Here is a 21,262-nt window from a genome sequence, read left to right as displayed (position 1 = left end):
GCTCTCGTGCACACCCCAAAACCGCAGCGAAGCCACGCTCCATCACCACCGCTGCTGCGGAGCAACCGCGCAGTTTCAGATTCTTTAAAATCTAGGCAAAATACACCCACCAATTTCAGACATCAGACTGTAAAGGAGACGTGAAAGACAATGTTTGGATTAGATTTGTGATTAAATGCTAGTGACGTTAGACCTCAAAGAAGCGAGGCTTTCCCTGAAACAGATTCATAAAAGTCTTCTCTAAATATTTTTTCTAATGGCAACTGTCTGAGCTGGCAAAGGCCATCATTAGAGGTAACTGTATGAAACAGCTACATTTGCATATATTTTAGTATGTAATTTTGCATTACATAAACACATGCATTGGCAAAGACAATTTAAGTCACAGTCACATTCTTTTAGTAAGAAAAATATTTTCAAAGAGGAAGCTCAGTACAGTTTATTGAGCACATGAAGCATAAGGATACATGGACTTTTTAAATGCACGCCATGTGAAATTGAATGTATTTTTTTCAACAGCAGCTCTTAACATCCTGTACCGAGTGATTATTTCTGACAGGCAAAATTAGTTACTAGGAACGACAACCGTCACTCAGCAGCAGTAGCAGTAGCCTACTGTGAACACATAAAGACGCATTGTTTCTGTGGGCTAACAAGGTTATGCTTCTTAGGGGGAAGCCCTGGGAAAATAAAAAGAATTTGAGAGGGACCCCAACATTCAGGGGGGCTTGATCCAGGTACAAGAGCAAAAATATACAAACTAGGAGTCTCGCTTTCTAGCGGAGAAGCCAAAGCAGCATGATGTCCACATTTCAGACTGCAGCTTGCAAAAACCTGCCTCTGAGAGCATCCTCGGGATAGATGCAAAGGTAAGAGGCGAAACAGAGACACTACAAGACACAGATGGGAAGTCAGCACTGCAGATCTGCATCTCTTTCTTGCAACTCACGCCAAAAACACTGAAGCCTGTTTTAAATTCATGAGGGCACATTCATCTGTCCCTCAGCTGCTCCAAACCCATTTAACCAGAACAATTAAGTGGTTTAGAAACAGCAGGACAAGCCGCACGTTGCAATTACTCCACAAGTCTTCACAATACGTATTTGGGGGGCACGAAGGTAGAGGCAAATTAATTCCTTCTTTGCCGTTTTCCTTTGCTTGACTTTTCTACGATGCACAGCAGCAAGGGTATTGTGCTACATGTTAACTGTTGTGAAATTTAAAACATCTCAGACTATCTTGTACTCCTGTTTGCTTGGATCCATCTCTATGTGAAAACAGCACAAGGCTTATTCGCTTTGCGAAAACCAACCTTCCCACACCCCAGCCTGCCCTGGCACCCTGGAGGTGAGCTGGTGTAGACGGTTTGCAGGGAGGGTGTTTCTCAAAGGGGTGAAAAGGCTCTTCAGTTCACAGCTCAGCAGGATTTGACACTGCATTTTCTGCATCTGTTTTTTAACAGTGGAAGAAATGGCAAATTGAGAGGCCAACTCAGCTATGGTTCCTGTGACTAAAACAAAAGAACTATGTTGAAAAGCCTGGCAGTACTCAGGTAGCCGTGCTGAAAGTGGGAAAACACTGCAAAGCTGATTTTCCTTTGGAATTAAAAGTTAATTTCCTTGGCTTCACAGGACAGTGAGTCCAACTACTGTTACAAAGACCCACAATGGGATAAAGCCTTAGTGGTTCAGTTTTTTGTGTTGTTTATCTTTCATGAGCTCTTGTTTCTCTTTTTCTAACCTCCACAATGCTCCCACACCTGCATATCAGGGCTCTTCAAACAGCTTTTCTGGAAGAGAATCAGACTGGTCAGAGGCAAGGTGGGAAGAGTTTGGATAATGGGGCCAGGACATGGGTACTGAGAAGAGGGGAGTCACAGACCCCATCACATAAGCACTGACCACTGTATGGTAAGTCAGAGATGAGATAAGCAGTTCTGAAAGAGGGAAAAGACAGAAAGGCTGCCAAAACCAGAGCTGGATGGGACCGCAGCTTCTGAGCTGAACAGGGACAAGCTTTCCAGCCTCATTCATGCTGGCCAAGCCCTATCATATCTTACTCTGCAATGGCATGACAAGTTAGAAAGAAAAATCTTAACTAGTCCTTCAACATTCTGCACCCCATAAACTCCTGAAAATCCCTTGTTACTCATTTTTCATTATTTTCACCAACTTCTGGCAGATAGCATTCTGTGTCTGGAGTCCATAAAACAGAGAGCTGAAGGGTCCTTTGTATCTTAAAAAAATAGTTACAGTCTTGGATTTTTAAAGGGGGTCAAGTCTCCTGGTTTGCAGTGTTCAGAAACAAGCATCTTTCATGAATTAGGTGATGCAGCTCAAGCATTCTACTTCTAAAAACAGCTCAGGGAGATCCCACACTCTGGAATATCCCTGCAGTTTCACAAAGAAATATAAGTACAGGTGAGGTGGAGGACAGTCGAGTCTGTCATCCATTAAACATAATCACGTCCTTCCTTAGTCTGCATCTGAGGAAGAACGGGGCAACCTAATGGCACTGTGGTACCTACATAGGAAGATTTAATGTACACGGCACTCGCTGTTTGAAAATGCACTGCGATCATTGAGCACTGCCCCACCCTCCCCTGGGGAGATGGGGAATGTCCACATCCAACAGATCAAAGCAGGAAAAAACTGACTGACTTAACCAGCTGTTATTGACAGAGTACAGGGTGACATCAGAAATCCTGACTTACTGCTTTAGCCACTTAAATGTAGTAAACAACAAAGTAAATAAATAATGAAGCCTGCCAGCATGTTGATGTATTTAACTGCAGTTCACTTGGTCCCAGAAGCAGAGTTAAGAGTTCAATATAGACTATGTAGTTACGAAACCCTGAGTGCACACAATGAAATACAACAGGTCCTTTTACTTCAACAGATTTTTTTTTCAAAGGTATAGTTCTGAAAAAATTTTGTATTAGTTGACAAGAGCATTTGCAAGTGACGTTTGTTAGAGTAACACCAAGAATTTCTAGTGATAGCTAGACTAAGGCTATCTCAAATCTTCACGGGAGTAAGAAAGTCCTGTTAAGAGGTAGTTGCAAGAAAATTTACATCTAGTGTTCATATAAGGTCAGCATTAGATTTTCCATCCAGCATCTATATAAACCCAGCACAAAACAGCTGAAACCCTTGACTTCAGGAAGAACAGTTCCTAGCACCATCCTCATTAGACAGCGCAGAAAAGAGAAACAAGCTGCTCCTCACCCAACTTGGTCAACCAAAGGCCACAGCCTTGTACTTGAAAAGCAAAGGTGCTGACAAGCACCGCACAACACCCAGGCCACGTATCAGGATCACTACAGTGACTGAGACACTCTGCGGAAGAGGTCTGCTGGGTCTACGGGACAACCCACAGACCAGAAAAGAGACCCCTGAGCACTTTGAAGCTCAACACTCCTCTGGCACCATTTCACAGGCAGCAGCTGAAAAAGTCAGCGCAAAGTGTGACTGTCACCAACGAACAGCGAGTTTGTCCTTGCAGAGCACAGCTCACCAGGGCACGTCCCACCAAGCAACACGACAACAAAACGAGCGACAGCTACCTGCAAACGCAAACGGGTACCTACCACCTACGTGGATTTTGCCAGAAAACACTTCACAAGCTGCCAGTTGCTTTTGCTGTTTATTCCTCTAATAACTTTAACGGCTTTGTGTAAAACAGGATGTAAGTGGAAACTCCATGATTGTACTTAAGTTGTCAAGGACACAGTTGTCATAGTAACAAGGAAAGCTCAAGTGTCTGTTATTCATGGTTGTTTATTTATTTATTGACACCAACAGGATCAAACACTCCCACTACTGTTCAGAAGCACAGAAATGGGGAGACTGGTTTTGTCTTTCACATCCTGACAAGACAGTAAATATTGCACATGACAGTATAAGTCTTCCCTAATAAACTGGCTTTTTGCACAGCTACCTTATCTCCCTCCACATTCAGCTGGCATTCCAGTCAGTCTGTTCTGAAAACTACAGCAAGAGACCAAAGCAAGTGCAATGCACGAGACAAAAACCTCATGTCTATAGCCTGAAAGTACTGTACAGCATCCCTCACGACATGGCAACACCCACCTGCATAACGAGCCCAACAATTAGTTCAGAGCTGAACCAGCAGCAAAGCTAGAACAGAAACCTTCAGACCTTCCATCAAGTTTTAAAACTCATCTACAGTCAGAAATGTTATTATACTCATGTGTCCAGGTTCTTCTCTTTAGATGTCTTCTAAGCAGGGTTTGGTGGTTGGATATCAATACATCTTCTTTTCTTTTTTAAATCTTTCTGCCCTGGTCTCTTTGTTTTCCCTCTCTCCCACAGATACTGGACAAAGAAAAGACTCCTGGCCCATAATCCAAGGAACAAGAACAGGTGGGAATGCTGTGATTATGGCACACTAGGATTCAGGAGACCCACCAAACTTCTGAGCACCTCATTTTTGATCCAAGAACTATTGGAACAGCTAAGCTGGGATGAGATGTGCCTACACATCCTCTGTGAAAGAAATACATTGTCTCAGGAAAAGAAAAAATGGGGTCTAAAAAGCATCTGTTAGAAATTGGCAAGTTCCAGATCCACAGCTAAAAATACCTACATAAATGGCACAACGGTACATAAACATTATACATAAAAAACAAGCACAATTAAACTAATGTTAGCTGAAAAATTCTAAATTTTTTAGTTTGTCATTCCTTAATAGCCCCACTGAAAAAAATTGCACTTTGATATTTCAGTGAACTTTACTAGTGAGCTACCCATAAGAACCTCTCTTCAAGCCTGCATATTTTGAATCCATTATTTTAAATGCAGATGGTAACAACATATCCAGACCATACCTGTTAATTTCCACACATTTCCCACACCAAAACAGTCCAGCTCTCAATGGGTTAAACAGCTTAAATTATGACACAGCCATGCTTTTCCAAGTAGTTGCTCCACAAGCATTCTGTAGGTTTGGAAAAATTAAAGTATTGCAAATACCTTCAAGTGGAGCTTCCTCCAAGGAAATTCAGTTATATTCCTTGTAAGATTTTATTCTTCTGCATCCTACCACTGCCTCCTCGGATATCACAAAACCGGACAGATAAATAGCATCAAATAAAATGTACTGTAAAAGCACAATTTATTCTTCTGCTTCCTGGAGTTATAAAACAGCTCCCTCGGAGGCAGCCTGCACCAAACCAAGGGAAACGGGAGCGAGCGCTCTGGTTTCTCAAGGTGACCCCCATTTCGGCTGAAAACACAGACAAGCAGACGCATGCGGGAGATTTCATTTACACGGGGTCCGGCAAACAAACCGGGGAGCAGCTAACCACGCGTACCCACGGCAGGACACGGCACACCCGGAACACGCGCAGGCAGCCCGGAGCGCAGCCTGCGCTAGCCCCTACCGCCCGCGGGCACACGGCAAAGGCACTCACACGGCTCGACGAGGACTCCCGCAGCCAGCTCGCCGGTTGGCAACGCCGCTCTCTCCTTCACTCTAGAGCTGGCTGCCGGCTGCCTTCCTCAGAAATGCCATCGCTGTCAGCTCCCTCCAGCAGCAGCAGCAAGGACAGGCATCACCCAGAGGAAACCCTGAGCTGTGACCCTGCGGCTCAGCTGGAGGCAATGCCCCCGTTAATGAAGATTAATGAACCCAGCTCCTGCAAGCTACACCCCGTGCTCAGCCAAACCCAGCGGAGAGCAATCCCCAGCTCGCCTCAAACCAAGATCACCTGGCTCTGCCCGTTGCTGCTCCAGCACCTCCGGCATGCGGGTGCAGCCCATCAGCTCAGGCCCCGGGAGTCCCGGTTCACCTGAACGCCTTCTTGGCAAGTTTCTGAAAACAAATTCCCGAGATGCAGAGCCGGACTGTATTAACGTTTGAAATGGCCCCTTAGTTTTCAAGAATTGTGGAAGCTGAAGAACAGATTTTGTCCTTAAACCCCTTCATTTTACTCTGGTTTGCAAATATCCTGAGGGTGGCACCCGGGCACACAACTGTCATAAAATAACCTTGGTTCGGTTCAGTTCCTGCAGGTGTGAACAGGCGCAGGCAGCACCACAGCCAGCACGCACCCTAAACCACCGCCCGCACGCTGCTCTGGGTGGGGAAGGGGACAGACACGGATATGCACAGGGGATAACAGCAGCATCCCTGCAGGCCCGCGGAGGCACAGGGTGCCATCGCCAGGTTGCCATGGTGCTGGGGGGCAAGAGGGAAGATGTGCCAGAGCGCAGGAAAAGGCTGAGCTGCTTCAGATTTAAATCCCTGTGACAGCGTTTCGGCCGAGCCGCTGCATGGTTGCTGTGGCAACCAGCAAGGAAAAAATCGCAGCGGAAAGCTGTAATTATTACAAGTGAGATGGTGACTTACCCACTTCAGTAATCAGGGCATTAAAACGACCCGAGCAGAGGAGGGGGTGCCCCACGCCCCGCCCCAGGCAGGGCTGCACTGCAGCAGGGAGCCAGGGGCCGGATCCCAGCCATGGGACACGCTTTACGCCCCGTCTCCCAGAGGCTCCAGCTGTGGGATGCAACATTTCGGCAGGACGCTTTCCTAAGCGCAGGGGCTGAAGCCTGCCCGAGGGGCTGCGACCGAAGCGCCTGCACCCACGTGCTGCAAGGAGGGAGACGAGGGAGCAGCCTGGTCCTCGGGGAACCAGAGCGAGCCCGAGACTTGTGCTGCCTTGGCTCAGCCCAAGCACAGTGCGGCGTGAGGAAGACAGAGGGAAGGACGGATACCAGAAGCAACTGACAAAGACAGAAGACGCAATGCTTATAGGAAGCGGCCAAGGTCCCTAGCAATTTAGTGACTCCAGTTTGTGCCACCATTACAGCACCACGCTTTCTTCTTCCACCTTCTCTCCGTGCTATAACAGCAGCAGCATTTATTTGGTTGGGGTGGATGTGGTGATGATTACCGTGCTAACGCAGGAACGACAAGGGACAGAAAGTCCTTCGGGTAGACCAAACACACTCTGCAGTCTCTCTCTGTTGCAACATTATCCCGACACAGATAATTTACACACCAACAGATGCGATGCCAGCATCCACACAACTGATTTATATCCATTGCAGGAGTACATGGTTTACAGTCACCACACTGCTCTCCAGAGCTCTTCTACACAAAATGGACAATCGATCACCACCCAGACAAACCGCTACTGAAAACGCTGTTAACACCAATAGGGAAGGGAATCAGACGTGGCTGTTTCAGTTCCCTTCCTCACAGTAAGACTGTGGCCTGAGATCCCATGTGAGTACTAGCAGCTGTCAAAAAATGAGCCCAGACTGCAGTCATCGATAAGACACATCCCATAGTACTCCTAAGTAACAAGCTGTTGATTTCATCCAAATTAAAGACTGAAGCTGATCCCTCACCGTCTTCATAATTTAAAATCTGTTATTAATTACATACACAGACTGTAAATGACATATTTAAGCTGGCCTGTACTGGTTGCCAGACTGTAAAACAAACTGCTGACTCTAAAATGAACTTGGTAACTAGCTAATCTACCACAGAAAGGGCAATAACCCTATCCAGACAGATGGTTAGCGCAGGGGCACATCACAAAGTAGAGGGGGAAGGACTGAGAAAAGTTGTAGGTATTTACACTCACCACATATAGAACATTGGATTCAAAGGCAATGCTTTGTATCAGCGATTTATTACCACACTCACTCAGTGAATAATCAGGATTACAGCTCCTAAGGGTGCACTCTGGGGAGATCGAGGTATGACAAAATCCTTGTGCCTCTGCTGAGTGCTACCTTATGTGATGTGAGGCTAAACTCATTAAATAAAATTATCTTGGATGAAAAGCACTTCTTATTGTGAAGAGCTACAGTGGTGCTAACAATTTATATGACAACATCATCTAGAGACCCCTGTCAGCATTGTGCCCCATCGTGCTAAGCCATGTCATGTCCAGCCGCTTGGAAACTCATCCTCCAGAGAGAGAGTAACTCAGTAGTAGACTTTTATTTGCAGTGGATTTTTTTTTTAGTTTTAACCCTTGCATCAAATGCCTCGACACTGAACTGTCCCTTCCTAGGCATGACATAAGTTCTTGCTGTTAACACATGGCTGCTTTCAGCCCCTTCACTCACAGCACAGCCCCTCCATATCCATAATTACCCTGCCTGGCAGGCTGGATGCACAAAGAGGATGCCAATGACTTGTGTAAGTCCTGCCGCAGGGCAAAGAACGCAGAAGTCCCAGTCATCCTTATGTCAGTGATTTGAAGCAACTAAAACTGCTACACACTTATTTAAGAAGTCTTAAAAATGTGCAGTTCACAAAACTGTGGATTGTTAAAAAAAAGACATGGACTTCCATTTGATTTAATCAAGAGAATACTGGTAGCGAGATCTAGTTGAATAGTCTGTCATTGGAAAGGACGTGGCCACCACCCACAGTGAGTACGCAATCCGCACTGATACGTAGTTTTCCAAGGAAGACTTGTTACACAATCTTTCACTGTTAAAAAATAATCTCCTGCTTTAGCAGAATCAAAAGCATCTCTTTCCACTGTTAGATGTATTTTTATGTATCAACACTACATGCATCCTTCTGAAACATATTACGATGATACAAGGCAAAATGGGGATCAGATGCTGACCAGGCTAGTCCACACGACCAAGTAAAAGCACAAGGTTATAGTATAAGGGATATTTTGTTTTTACAGAAAATATTAGAAGGCTTAACTATGTTGTCAACTGCTGGATTTCACTGCAAATGATGGCAAATTCCTCCACAAGCAACTCTATAGTCCTCCTTAATCCCTGCCTCACACTCTAGAAAGCATCTGCTACCATTTGTTAGGAAAAACAAAGCATTTCAAACAACACAAGAGTTACAGTACTTGAGAAAAATTCAGTATTGAGAAATAGCAGCTCTAAGGTAGAGACAAGATGTCAAAATCCTAAACATCACATACGCCTGCAAGAAATGGGAATAAAACACATTAGTGTCAAAAAGCAGAGGACAAGGCATGCCAGGATACCAGAGTTGCCACAGGACTAAAAAGCAGGGTCTCCGGACCCCAAACTTGCATAAAGAGGAAAAGCAACACCCCTCTTGAGGGCTTGCCATGTTCGGAGAAGGAATAAAGCACTAACTGGAGTGTCAAATCAACTTTTAGGTGCTGTGAACAGTAACAGTAATTAGTGTTTTAATAATTTAAAGTTCACTTTAAAATATATTTTAAAAAAAATCTTTCAATGCAGTTGGAAGAAAACAAAGTAAGACTATATAAATGTTGACCCCAAGTTAATTATAAAAATCTGAGCAAATGATTTGCAGACAGAAGGATAAGAATCTTATTTGGATGAAGCGGAGTATCACGAAGGGCAAAACAGAAAATAAAGGCAACGACTGGGATTGCTCAACTTTGCAGGAAACCCAAAACGCTGCAGCTTTTCCAACCTGTGGCTAAGACGACTGCTTCCTACCCTAGCACATTCAAAAACATTACACAGAGGTAGTTTTTCTTCTTTATCAAAAATCTGTTAAGGAAAATATTTCTCTTTCTAAGGACAGCTCATCACTAGCACAATGGGACAGAGGAGCACTTCCCTTCAGAGCGCTGTTCTCCATCCTCCTTCAGTGGTACTTAACCTCTCCCTCTCAAAAGGCCCCAAGAGAGCACTGTCATAGCAGCTCAGAAAAAGAAAACAAAAAAAGGGCACATTTTTCTTCTCCTTCATAAAATCAGGGTTTCACCAAATGAATGCAGCCGCAGGATTTATCAGTAATCAGATTATTCTTCACAGAAGTTACTACACCACGTGCTTTGTTAGCCTTTAGAAGCACCGTGTCAGTATTACCCCAAGCTGCCCTTTTTCCCTTTTTGCTGTTAACTAGTGACAGTAGCTGAAAGCTAATCAGAGGCTGAAGTTTTGCAACAGACGAGAGGAATGCAGCTGCAAGCCTGCAAAGCCTGCTTACCAGCCAGAGCAGAGGATCAGTTATGCAAGGCTGCATATGGATTTTGACCAGATGTAACAAACAGTCCCTTCCTCTTCCCTGTTCCATTCAGAGCAATAAAACTGGACCCACGAGCTATTTCCTATCGTTTATCAGATCACTCTGGAATATGATTTTCCCTGCCTATTTTCTGCAAAGAAAATACACTCTATGCAAGTGTTGCATCCAGAAATGATGTATGGTGTCACCCAGCCAACCTTGGGTTTGCAAGGGTAGCAGCATCATCTTAGCCTCTTTTCTGAAGAGCTCCACTTTCACCTAGCTCTCCTCTCACCTGCACGGCTCAGCCTCGCATCCACACCACAGACATCACCAAACCCTTCACAGCGTCCAGTGTAGTCACAAGCTCAGCTCAGAGAAAATGAGGAACACCAGTGAAAGGAAACAACCAAGCAGTGTGAGGAACAAGAGGTCAAATCAGAGTAGGCACCACACTTGACTCACTGTTGAAACATTACCTAGACATGAACCCACGTTCATCATCAGTTCTATCATTTTGACCGAACAAAGTCCCACTACACCAAAATCTACAGGTATTTTCCAATCACCTTCTTGGCCAAGGAAAAATAAAGATTACTGATGAGAATTTAAGTAAGTAGTCGCTGATCTCCTGCTACTGCTAAAAGGCACTTCTAAAAGAACAGGCATTTTGGATTTCGTAACTGGAAGAAAAAAAGCACGAGATTTGTTAGCTATAGTTACTGCAACACACAGGTGGTTGCTGGGATCATGAAAGTTCTTCCCAAAGGCCCCATAACATCACGAATGCAGCCCTAGCACTACTTGTCGTTATCTCCATTTGCCTCTACTCCCTCTCTCAACAACACAAGCCGGCCCTTGTTACGTTTTTCTTCAGCTGCTTTTTACAACAGCCAAGGCAGAAACACCACGTTACAGCTGTTACATCAGCCCCGTACAACACCCGCTGCCCAAACCACGGGACAAACCGAAGATTTTCAGCCCCGTAACTCTATTACCTGGGAAAACTGCACTGCAAACAAGGAGCGTGGAGTTCATCTGAGCCAAGCTCATCCTCTGCTTTCCTACCTCCACCAGCACACTCTGATTGTGTAATCCTATTTCCCTCTCCAAGAAGCTGCATTGCAGCAACAGCTGTGGAGCAAAAAACAAGGTTTGGTTTATACTGGAGCCAGGACCAGAGAACATCGAGGTGGATGGCGGTATGGTCCGTAGAGGCAAAACGCACCCTGCATCCCCTGTCTGGGGACCGTCGCTGTCAGCACGCTCAGCAGCGTGCTTTGCCTGAAAGGATGAAATCGGTAAGGATTCAGAAGTCACAGCCTCCAGCCTGTCTGCAGCACTGTGGGGTTGGATTATGCTGTGGCCTGTTGCCAGGAAGCATCTATGCCTGAAATGTGTCCTGTCATGCCAGAGCAGTTTGGTTTGGTTTCTAAACAGCTTTTTAACCTGCCATATTCTCCAATTCCCACTGAGGCCATCATTTATATCATCACATTTATACAGTGAGCTGTTAAAAATCCTTCAATACAAACTTATTCCCTCCATCCTACTCCCAGTGGCCTAATTTTTTTTGGTGTACATCGCAACACTAGTATTAAGCAAGCACCTGGCAAAAAATATGTCATTCGTGCCAGATGCAGAAAGAGAGGTGACAGAGAAGAACAGGATAGCTGGCTCCTGTTATTTGGCATCTAACATGAAGAGAGCCTGACAGACAGATCTGGTTGAAACATAACACAAACAAAAAATATGACTGCTAGTAAGTTACACCAAACTTATTTAAAATACTTGATTTTTATGTTATTTACATTACTTATTCACATTTTTGTATTATTCCCAGACCAATTTAAAATATACAAGTTGATTTCAGTTGTATTTACTGTCAAGGGATGCTGCCAAGAACCTCCACACACTCTATCCTTTGCTAAAAGGGGAAGCCAAAATTGGCATGCTGCTGTGATGTTCAAAGTCTTTAATCAAGATTGAGCTTGATGCTATACAAATACAAATGAGGGGTATTATTCTTTCCTTTCCCTGCAAACGACTGGTTTTTTTTCCCTGTTTCCCTCAGTGGCTTCCACAAGCCTGTATTCTTGCACTGCTTCATCAGAAAGGAAAAGTGCTGGAGGACAAGAGGTGACATCTCTTGCAAAAAACGTCTGTAGGGTTGTTCATTTGCTGGGTAGGAAGGAGGAAGAGGAAGGGGTGATTTAATACCAAGATTACAGGCAAGAAAGCTAGTATGAAATCATCCAGCCCTAGGGTACAGATTTCCATGAAAAGCTTGCTGTCTTGTGCTTTGCCTGGTACAAGGCTTACAGATGGAAGCTGGATACTTTAAAATTGATCCAAACATCAAAAATAGGACAGCATGAAAACATCATCACTAATTTATGTCTTCTCCCAACACCCATTCTGTGAGAAACCAGTGATGAAACCAAGGTTACAAGGGGAGGAAAAAAATTAAAAGCCCTCAAAAAAAACCCTCCCAACAAACTAGAAAGAAAACATTGTGCTGGAAATCCACACTCTTTGGTAACACTCTTCCACACCCATAAATACACCACAGTGCTTCCTAGCCATCCAGCCGCCCCACAAGTAACCTGCGTGCTCCAGGCTCAGACGCCCGCTGGGATCGCTGGCAGGACAGCACCTCTCCTCGCTTCTTGCAGTTTACCCTGCCCACCCGTCCAGGTTCCCCTTCCACGCCAGCAGGTCTTTTATCCAACAGGCTAGCGTGTGTTCCGCTATGCCACCTACAGAGCTATAATGGTCTTCTGGTCAAAAGCAATTGGTTTTAGAGCTGACAGGTAGGACTACGAGTCCTTAAAACAGCTCTGAGACACAGTAAACACAAGGGCTGCAAAGCTATGTGGGAAACCGAGTAGAAATGGAGAGTGTGTCACTGTGGGCAGGGTAAAAGGCTTCAGGAAAGAAAATCTGGTGCTCATCACATGCAGCTGGCAGAAGAGATGAAAGGAAATGCGAGAAAGACACAGTAATCCTGACGCCAGGATCCCTGCTCACAAACACGGCCGATACAGCTGTGAAAGTGGCACTGTCAGTGGGGAAAGGAGAGCGGGCTTTGACACGGGAACCTGAATCCAAATCTCTCAGCTGACTCAGCGAGAAGTATCATAAGGGAGTCAGCATAAACTATGAACGTGCTATGAACCAAAGGAAGCACGTGCAGGTTTCTTCCACAACAGCCATCTCCTCCTGAGGTCAAGGAGCAGCTTTCTGCTCAGGAAAACCATGTCTCAGCGATGCATTCCCAGTACCGTCGCCCTCGTGCAGAGGCTCCCAGCAGCCGCCTGCGCCTGCTGAGCTGGGCTGGGAAAGGGCACGTTGTCATGTCCCAAACAGGACACGGCTAAATTGGATTCTACTAGTGCAGGTGCCAGGTAAGAATTGCTCAGAGAGTGATTATTCAGTCTCTTTGCTGTTATCCAGCTGATTTCCTGCCCCAGATCTAGCTAGGAATGTATTCCCAAAAAAAAAGAAAAAAAAAAGGCACTTGAACTATGCCAGGTTTTAAACTCCAGCCATATTTCAAGGACATTGCTACAAAATTCCAACATAAAATAGAATTATATATGGGTACAACAGCTGTAAAGCAACGTATTTTCACTTGTAAAATTTAAACTGAACTTTGCTTGGAGATGGCAAGGAAAATTCCACCTGGAACAAGGAACATTTTTAAGTGTTTGAGATAAAGAAAGCTGGAGACAGGTTTAGAAGTTGTTTTACTCTCAGAATTAAGCTGTACAGCTAAACCAGTCGTTTGGCACTTCATCCTGTCACCAGGAGTGTACTTGAGACATACTGACTTTTTACATGCAATCTTTATCAAACTGCATTACTCTAAATTGCCCCCAGAAACACCATCAGAATGAGATTTCAATTTTTAAACTACTGAGTTTCTCAAGAGTCACAAGAAGATAAACACTTCTTAGAGAGCTCTGCTCCCTGCCAATGCAGAGTTGTATTTCAGTGAAATCATAAAATCTAAATGGGAAACTCACCATGTCTGAAGCTTTATTGCTTTTAAAGTGCCTTATACCTTCCCACAGAAGGAGTTATACAGTACACTGCCTTTCAGCCAGAGGCCAAAATAAGAGTTTGATACAGTACAATATAAGCACTTATCTTACACAAATGCTTTTTTTCTGCACTGAGAGAGATTCACTAAAATAATTGCAGTAGGCAACATAAAGGGGAATCACTTAAGTTTGAATAACTGAATTCACATTCCTGGCCCTTTTCTTCAAGCTGGCAGCATTTGCTTACTAAAGGCAGTACTTTTAGTTGAGTGGTTTTAGTGCTTTCTCACATCAACCAGCACAGTGCAGCTTTATCATTTTTTAAAAAGTCTATCACCAGGGCAGACCTGTGTCCTTGACACTGCAGGTGTCAAGCTTTCAGAAGGACAGCTTCAGAGGCGACTGCAATATACCTTCACAAAGGCAGCTAGTGAGATCAGCTGCTAGCTGCTGCAGTAAAATAATTAAATGACTACCCAGCCTGAGCTAGAACACGTATTCATCTCCTCAACAGGATTTACAACTGTAGAAGCTGCCACGCACAAAACGCAAAAATACTCCAATTCCACAGACTAGGATGGAAGAACATAACCTTCATGCTCCAAAAAGTGGGATTTCTTTTCAAAAGAAAATCGCACACTCTGAAAATATTCTCTCTGCTACCAATAAGACATACCTCCACTGGACAGCACGAGAGACATCCTTCTTCCATATAGCCAAGAACTGCAACACATAGTCAAGGTTCCTACCTGATTCTTCTGCTGAATTTCTAGTATCTGGCTAAGAGATGGGAAATGAACAATAAAATATTTTGCAAAAGGAAAGACAAACAATCTAATACAAGGACACAGTACAGAACCCTATTCCCACAGATCAGAAAGCCACAGAAACAGTTCAGGACAATATTCTCTGTTTTATACACTTCGCATGCTTTGGAAAACTCCCAGAATACTGTTATTTTTGCACAAACACCATATGGCTAAAAAATATCACTTTCTCTGTTTTCCTGGCCCATAGCCATAATTTCAGGAAACAGGACTGTGATCTGATAAAACAGATCACAAAACTCAGAAACAATGAGGGGGCAGAGATGTATGGCTTTCAAGCCACAGAGCAGTGGCTGGTAGAATTATCTACTCTAAGGTGGTAGCAGCTCCAACCCTGAAGGCAACCTCTTCTGTTCATAAAGAAAAGGAATTTGAAAGCAGATCAGTCTGGAACAAGAAGAGGGTGTTTTCAGCCTCCTGAAAGATAAATCTGTAACGTAAGTTTTAAAGCATATCCATCCTTTCATAGGTGATAGGCCCACATTGATAATTATCTGCGTAGTGTATTGGTGGTCTTTAAGCTGCAGTGCTCCTGATGTGTCATTTTTGCATTACTTACCTATACTTTCACAGCTTCCCACACGTCACTACTCGCTGCTCTCCTTCTGATGGAATCCAGCTCTTTTCTATTACTTGCTCTTTCAAATGGGATAAGATACCTCACTGTTTGATTCAGACTTATTATGCCTGAAAAACTCTTAAGAGCTTATAAAGAACTGTAGAAGAAGAGTAGGCACCACTAGAAAAGCCTGCTTGAACAAAAACAGCGCACACAGATTGACCATTTGCAACATACAAGAAGGAATCAAATCGTCTTTGAAAACGATAGAGAAGAAATATCTTACATGAAAACTGAGAATTACCCCATCAAGACATATTCCTTTCTTCTCCCTGCTCCCTCTCGCAAAGAAGATTCACCCAAGTTAAGAGTCATAATTTGATTACAAGTTTCCAGTGTACAGCTAATACAGTGAGATTTTAAGATACAACAGGATTGGTTTTTTTTAAAAAAAACAACCCCACACAACAATGAGCTCTATCCTGTCCATACAGTACATACACGTACTGCCACTGAACAGACCTTTTTCCTGAGACATTTCCACAAGCTGTTTCCATTTGGATAAGAAAGGAAGGGAATATTAATTTGTACTTGAAACAGCTAAAAATTTTTAAAAGTGTTTCTGAAATGGACCTTCAATCCTAGAAATCATAAAACAGAGCTGGGAAGCCAAGAACCAGATCCAATTTGTCTCGGATCAGCTGTGACATCTTCCTAATTCTGCGAACCTTGACATTATAATCACTGGAAGTACGAAGTTAAACAGTAGTAGAGGTATATGTCATGAGGTAACTTGCGCTGCTTTAATTCAGTCCCAGTGATCAGAGCACAAACCAGGAGGAACATTCTGCAGCCAAAGTTACACTTCCGAGGGCAGGAGTCATCCCTGTCAGCACACCGGCAGGGCTGAGATCTGTGCAGCTGTACCCAAACACACAGGCAGCTGTTGCTAGGCTGCTGACGATCACAGCTGTGGGGTATGCAAGGCATTGTACAAACTGTTCTGAAGCTTCACTGGTAAGCACCATACAAACTAGACAGGGCAAGGGAAGCCACCTGGAGACCTCTAAGCTACTGGTAGGTACAGCAAGAACTGGTTTGGATGTACATACATATGGCCCATAAGCATCTTAATTCCTCTCTGCTTCTGAAAGAATCCAGATCAGGACATTTTCCTTTTCCAGTGACAGCACAGCTGCCACCAGGACACCTACTCATTTGCTTTGTGTTTATTTGCATGCTGTGCTTGCTTACTGCTTCCTGGGCATAAATATCCAATTTTATCCACTTATTTCAGTTTACTTTCTATCTGAATGCACAAGACACCTCACTGTACAGTATGTCTGTTATTCCCCAGAAGACTAAAGGGCTGGGCTTTGGAGAAAGCAGTTCTGGTGCAATTTGTTCCCCCATGTATTTTACAAGCGGTCAGCTTGCCTGATAACACCGTACACTTACAGACGCAGGTCTCCATTAGCTGGGGATGTCTGCATCACAGTCTTTTGCACTCCAGATTGTCCAAGAGGTACAAGAGACCATAATGGCAGAGCACTGCCTGACTGCAGACCCAGAAGACGTGAATATCGATCCTGAGCCAAAAAGGCTACCTGGCAGGTCACCTGCAATAACAGCTTTCTTTCCCTGTATCTCTCTCAGTTTCCCCATCTGTACAGTCAGTCCAGTGATGTTTATCTCATTTGCGAAGTGCTTTAAACACTAAGGATGAGAAACACTATGACATTCAGATATTAGCTTTCTTTGCATACGTTGTGCTTTAGTACTGTCAGCTATGATCCAGCATTTGAATCACTGACCTCCGAGCCTGCATATGTAACTCCAGTCAGAGAAGACAAACTGACCCCCCAGACACAATTTGCCCAACACTCACACTACTCAAGTACACAGAAAGACCAATTATAGTAAAAAACCCAATGCAACAAGAGCTGCAAAAATGTCCTCAATTCAATTTATAATACAATAATCAGACTATAGCAGGATTCAAAGGTAGTTTCCTTACTGCAGAGCTTCCAGAAGGTAACTCTACTAGTACCCTCCTTTTATACTAGTTGGCTTTCATCCCTCACCTAACTCCTTGCCTCCAACTACAGGAGCAAAGACTCTTTTTAAGAGCCCACACCCATGAGCCATGCCTTTGAACTGTAGGGCAAAATCCAATTTTTGTAAGCCTGAACATTCATTACTGATAACAAAATTACTTGCAAATCTCCCACAATAGTTCAGTTTCTTTGCATATCATTCCCTTCACTATATTTTATGAACAGAGAAGGAGCATCACAGAGGCAAAAGCTAAGCTAGACAAAGGCAAAGCTCTGGCTAAACTGCCACACACTAAAGCACAAATGAAGGTAAGGGAAGTGAAGCCAGGGAGGTCCCAAGGCAAAGCCTGAGGTAGCGGCTTGGGTTTTGCATCACAAGCATTAGCTGGAGAACAGGAAACTGAAAAGAACTGGTGAATCTCAGCTGGAAGTGCAGCAGCAGGCCTCCACAAACACCACTACTGAAGATTTCCACTCAGCTGGCTGCAATGTATTAAGAAGGGGACAGCCACACACAAAACCAATCCTGTTTTCCCCACGGTATGCAGATATTTTCTCACAGGTTTTGTGCCCTCGCGTTCCCTTCTCTCCCCCTTTCCTTCCCGCGGTCTGTGTCCGGGCCCACCTGCCTGTCCGGGCCCACCTGCCTGTCGGAGCGGAGCCCTACAGGGCCAGCGCTGCTGCCGGGGGCACGCAGCGTTACACACGGGGCCTCCTCACGCACCGAAACTCGGGGATAACAGATCTCCTGTTCAGGATGGTCCCCCGAATCCACCGGGAACGGCTGCCGGCTGCGCCCTGCCTGGCACCTGGGGGGTCCAGAACCACGCTCAGGTCTGACAAAGAAAAAAAAAAGGGGCTCCGCGAGGACGCCAACACCCCGAAAGCAGCCGGGAACACGAACCCCCCGCGGCACACGGCGCCTCTGCCGCGCAGCGCACACGGCCGCGCGGGCCCAGCGGGAGCCCGGGGCGGGGGACACGGCCGGATCCCCCGGGAAGCCCCAGCGTCCCCCCCTCGCTGCAGGGGTGCCCTCGGGGCTGGGACGGCGATGGAAAGCCGCCTGGCAGCCTCTCGCCGCGAGAAGGGCATCAGAGAGGGGGCGGCGCGGGCAGCCTGCTCTCCTTCCCCCCCGCGGGGCGACGCGGGGCTGCCCCGCACCCCCGGCGAGGAGGGGCACGGCCGCCTGCGGGGATGGAGGCGGTGAGAGAGGGGGGCGGCCGGGCTGGGGCGGCCCGGCAGCCTGCGGGCTCCCAGCCCAGCGGGGCCCACGGGGAGTCCCGCTGTCCGGGCAGAAGCGGGTCCCGGCGAGGGGAGCGCCGGGGGGCTCACGCAAGCCCCCACCCCGCGCGGTTCCGCCGCTCACCGGGAGGTGCGGGGCTGCGTCTCCTCAGGCCGCCGCGCTGGACCGGGCCGGGCCGGGCCGCGCCGTGCCGGGCAGGCGCCGCCACAGCCGCCGCGCTCGCTGCCCGCGCGGCCCCGCCGCCGCTCTCCGCCCGGCTTCGCGCGCCGCAGCCAATCCGCGCCGCCGCCCGCAGCCCCGCGCGGCCAATGGGGGCGCGCGGCTCGGGCCCGCCCCCGGCGGCGCGGGGAGGCGGCGGAGCGGGAGCAGTGACGGGGACCGTGAGGGGGCAAGGCCTGGCCTGGCCTGGCCCCGCCGACAGGGCCGCGGGACAAGCTGCCCGCTCCCGGGGCGGTGTATTAGGGACAGACCCTTCCGCCCCGTGCCGATGCGCTGCTCGCACCGCTACCGACGGGCCCGACTGCCGACCGCGGCCCCGGCGCACGCCGTCAGAGCGGCGATCGCCCGCTTTGGCTGCCTGTCACAGCTGGCAGGGAAAGCGAGAGAAACCAGGGTCCTGCTGCTGGCACGAGCAGCATTTCCTCTCGAAAGAGGAGCTGCCAGCCCTTGGGCTGCTCTGCTGCACTGAGCTCTGTAGGCCATGATGCACCTGAGAGCAGGGCCGGGAGCCTGTTTGCTAATCGTGATGGGAATCCGGGTCTGCACCGTTACAGCTCCACAGAGACCTACTGTCCCTTCATTAATCCCTAATATTTACCTGCGGGCACTTGGGACATACTTACTTCAGCAAACACAGCAGCAGGGAAAGTCATTAGGGCTTTTAACTCCAATTAGAAACTCAAATTAAACCTAGTATTGATGCCAAACTCCAAATTTAAAATCCAAGTCTTCACTAATATTTAAGCCTGGCCTAGAACAAACACCATTTTCTTGCAGACAGCAGCAGATCAAAGCAGCTAGATGCGATGTACATGGCAATGACATACAATAATTAACATCTTACTTATCACTATCAAATATACCCAGTATTCAAAGGGAAAAACCACATTTCGTGAGGAATGGAGAGATGGTCCACTTGACAAGAGCCCAAGGGATTACATGGTACAGTCACTTGTGCTGGCACCAAACTCCACTCAAAGACTGGAAAGGCATTTTTGAGTTTTATATTCTCACAATAAACTGTCTTCTCCTTCCTTTTCCAAATAACTTATTTTCTTTATAGATGGTGCTAGTATATTATTTTCATTGCCTGATCAGCTCAAGTCCTAGGAATATAAACATAAACCAAAACTCCTGTTCTTTCAGAATCATTATTAGTTAGAAGAAACTGGAGATAACAAAATCCACCAAATACAGAGATTTTTTATAGAGTACAATTTGCTGTCACTACCCCTATTACATACGAAAATCCCGCATACGAAGGAAGCAGGAGCTTGGAGAACACACTCACCTTGCTGAAGAAGCTAGGGATGTTCCTTCACATCTCCTCTTCCCGACACCACTGGGACTGGCTCAGGCAAACAATCTGTAAACACACACACGCACATGTAGGTATTACGCTACTTCATTCGGGTGCTGGTGGTGTAGAAGGAACTCCGCATGCCATCTGCTGGAAGGAGCATCCGAGGCAGCGCGCTGCACCAACACACCTGGCTGCTCTGGTGGCAGCCTGAAGAGGCAGCATTTTTCAACACGGAACCTTTACCCTGTTAATGCACCAACTTTCCGCACAGACGCGCAGGACTATGTCACATGCCAAAGCATATGACAGCCTAGCAGAAAGAGGCAGCTGATTTTCAAATCCTAATACTTGACTCGAACCTGCAAAGCCTTTTTGTCTCCTTCCATTGCTTTCTTTTAGGTACATATATCACACTCTGCTTACCTGGTCAGTCTGGTCTAATCCAGTCTGGTAACAGCACATTAATCAGTAATTTACACTTCGTCCCTTGAAAAACACTGAATAATCTTCTCTTTAGAGGGTAGGGGAAAGTGAAAAAGGGGCAGGATTTGTAACAAGATGCAGAAGAATCTGAAAAGAAACAGCTTCTTTCCAGCTGCTGTGGCAAATCCCATTCAAGACTAGAACCTGATTGTTTCCAGTTAACGATAATTAGTTTCTCTCTGACAATGTCTTTAAAATAAATCATAGAATCATAGAATGTCCAGAGTTGGAAGGGACCCACAAGGATCATCGAGTCCAACTCCTGAAATGAATGAAATGAAAACAAGTTTCAGAATGCAGGAAGAAATGAAGAATTATTGCTCTCTAGCTCCGTTCCTTCCCCATTTTCTATTGCTTGTCATATGGATCTTAACAAAATTTTCAGTCCCTAACCTTTGGGATTAATCTACAGGAAAGCTCTTTTCTGCCAACTGTGTTTTTCAGGTTACAAACACCATAATCACACTTGGGAGGTGAACTGCATTTTGAAACCATGTTGCTAAGCATTAAGTGAATAATTCTCAATTTACTTTCAGACTGAAAAATCTCTGCACATTTA

The 21,262-nt window shown here is 46.0% G+C and overlaps 2 protein-coding genes across 7 annotated transcripts in view; one reads left to right on the top strand and one right to left on the bottom strand.

Moving 5' to 3' along the window:
* TMEM186 (transmembrane protein 186) overlaps positions 1-7,883 on the top strand; it is a 41,621-nt gene extending 33,738 nt beyond the window's left edge. For 3 of the 5 annotated variants that reach the window (XR_011050024.1, XR_011050023.1, XM_068422241.1), the window contains one exon: positions 4,335-7,883. Coding sequence is in view for 1 of the 5 variants with exons in the window: in XM_068422244.1 (XP_068278345.1) it covers positions 1,463-1,514 (52 nt within the window). In the remaining 4 variants the exon portion in view is untranslated. Of the gene's footprint in view, positions 1-1,462; positions 1,718-4,334 lie in introns of those variants that run through there. The other 2 variants (XR_011050025.1, XM_068422244.1) reach the window with 2 other exon arrangements.
* The window catches only part of ABAT (4-aminobutyrate aminotransferase), a 50,319-nt gene extending 30,035 nt beyond the window's left edge, over positions 1-20,284 (bottom strand). The window contains exon 1 of one of the 2 annotated variants that reach the window (XM_068422239.1): positions 20,209-20,284. The gene's annotated coding sequence lies outside the window, so the exon portion shown is untranslated. Of the gene's footprint in view, positions 1-18,821; positions 18,895-20,208 lie in introns of those variants that run through there. The other variant, XM_068422238.1, reaches the window with a different exon arrangement.
* Positions 20,285-21,262: the final 978 nt, after the last annotated feature.

This window comes from Nyctibius grandis, chromosome Z (assembly GCF_013368605.1).
Source record: "Nyctibius grandis isolate bNycGra1 chromosome Z, bNycGra1.pri, whole genome shotgun sequence".
Lineage (NCBI taxonomy): Eukaryota > Metazoa > Chordata > Aves > Nyctibiiformes > Nyctibiidae > Nyctibius > Nyctibius grandis.
Note: the sequence above shows the minus strand (reverse complement) of the source record. Positions and strands in the feature narration are given on the sequence as shown.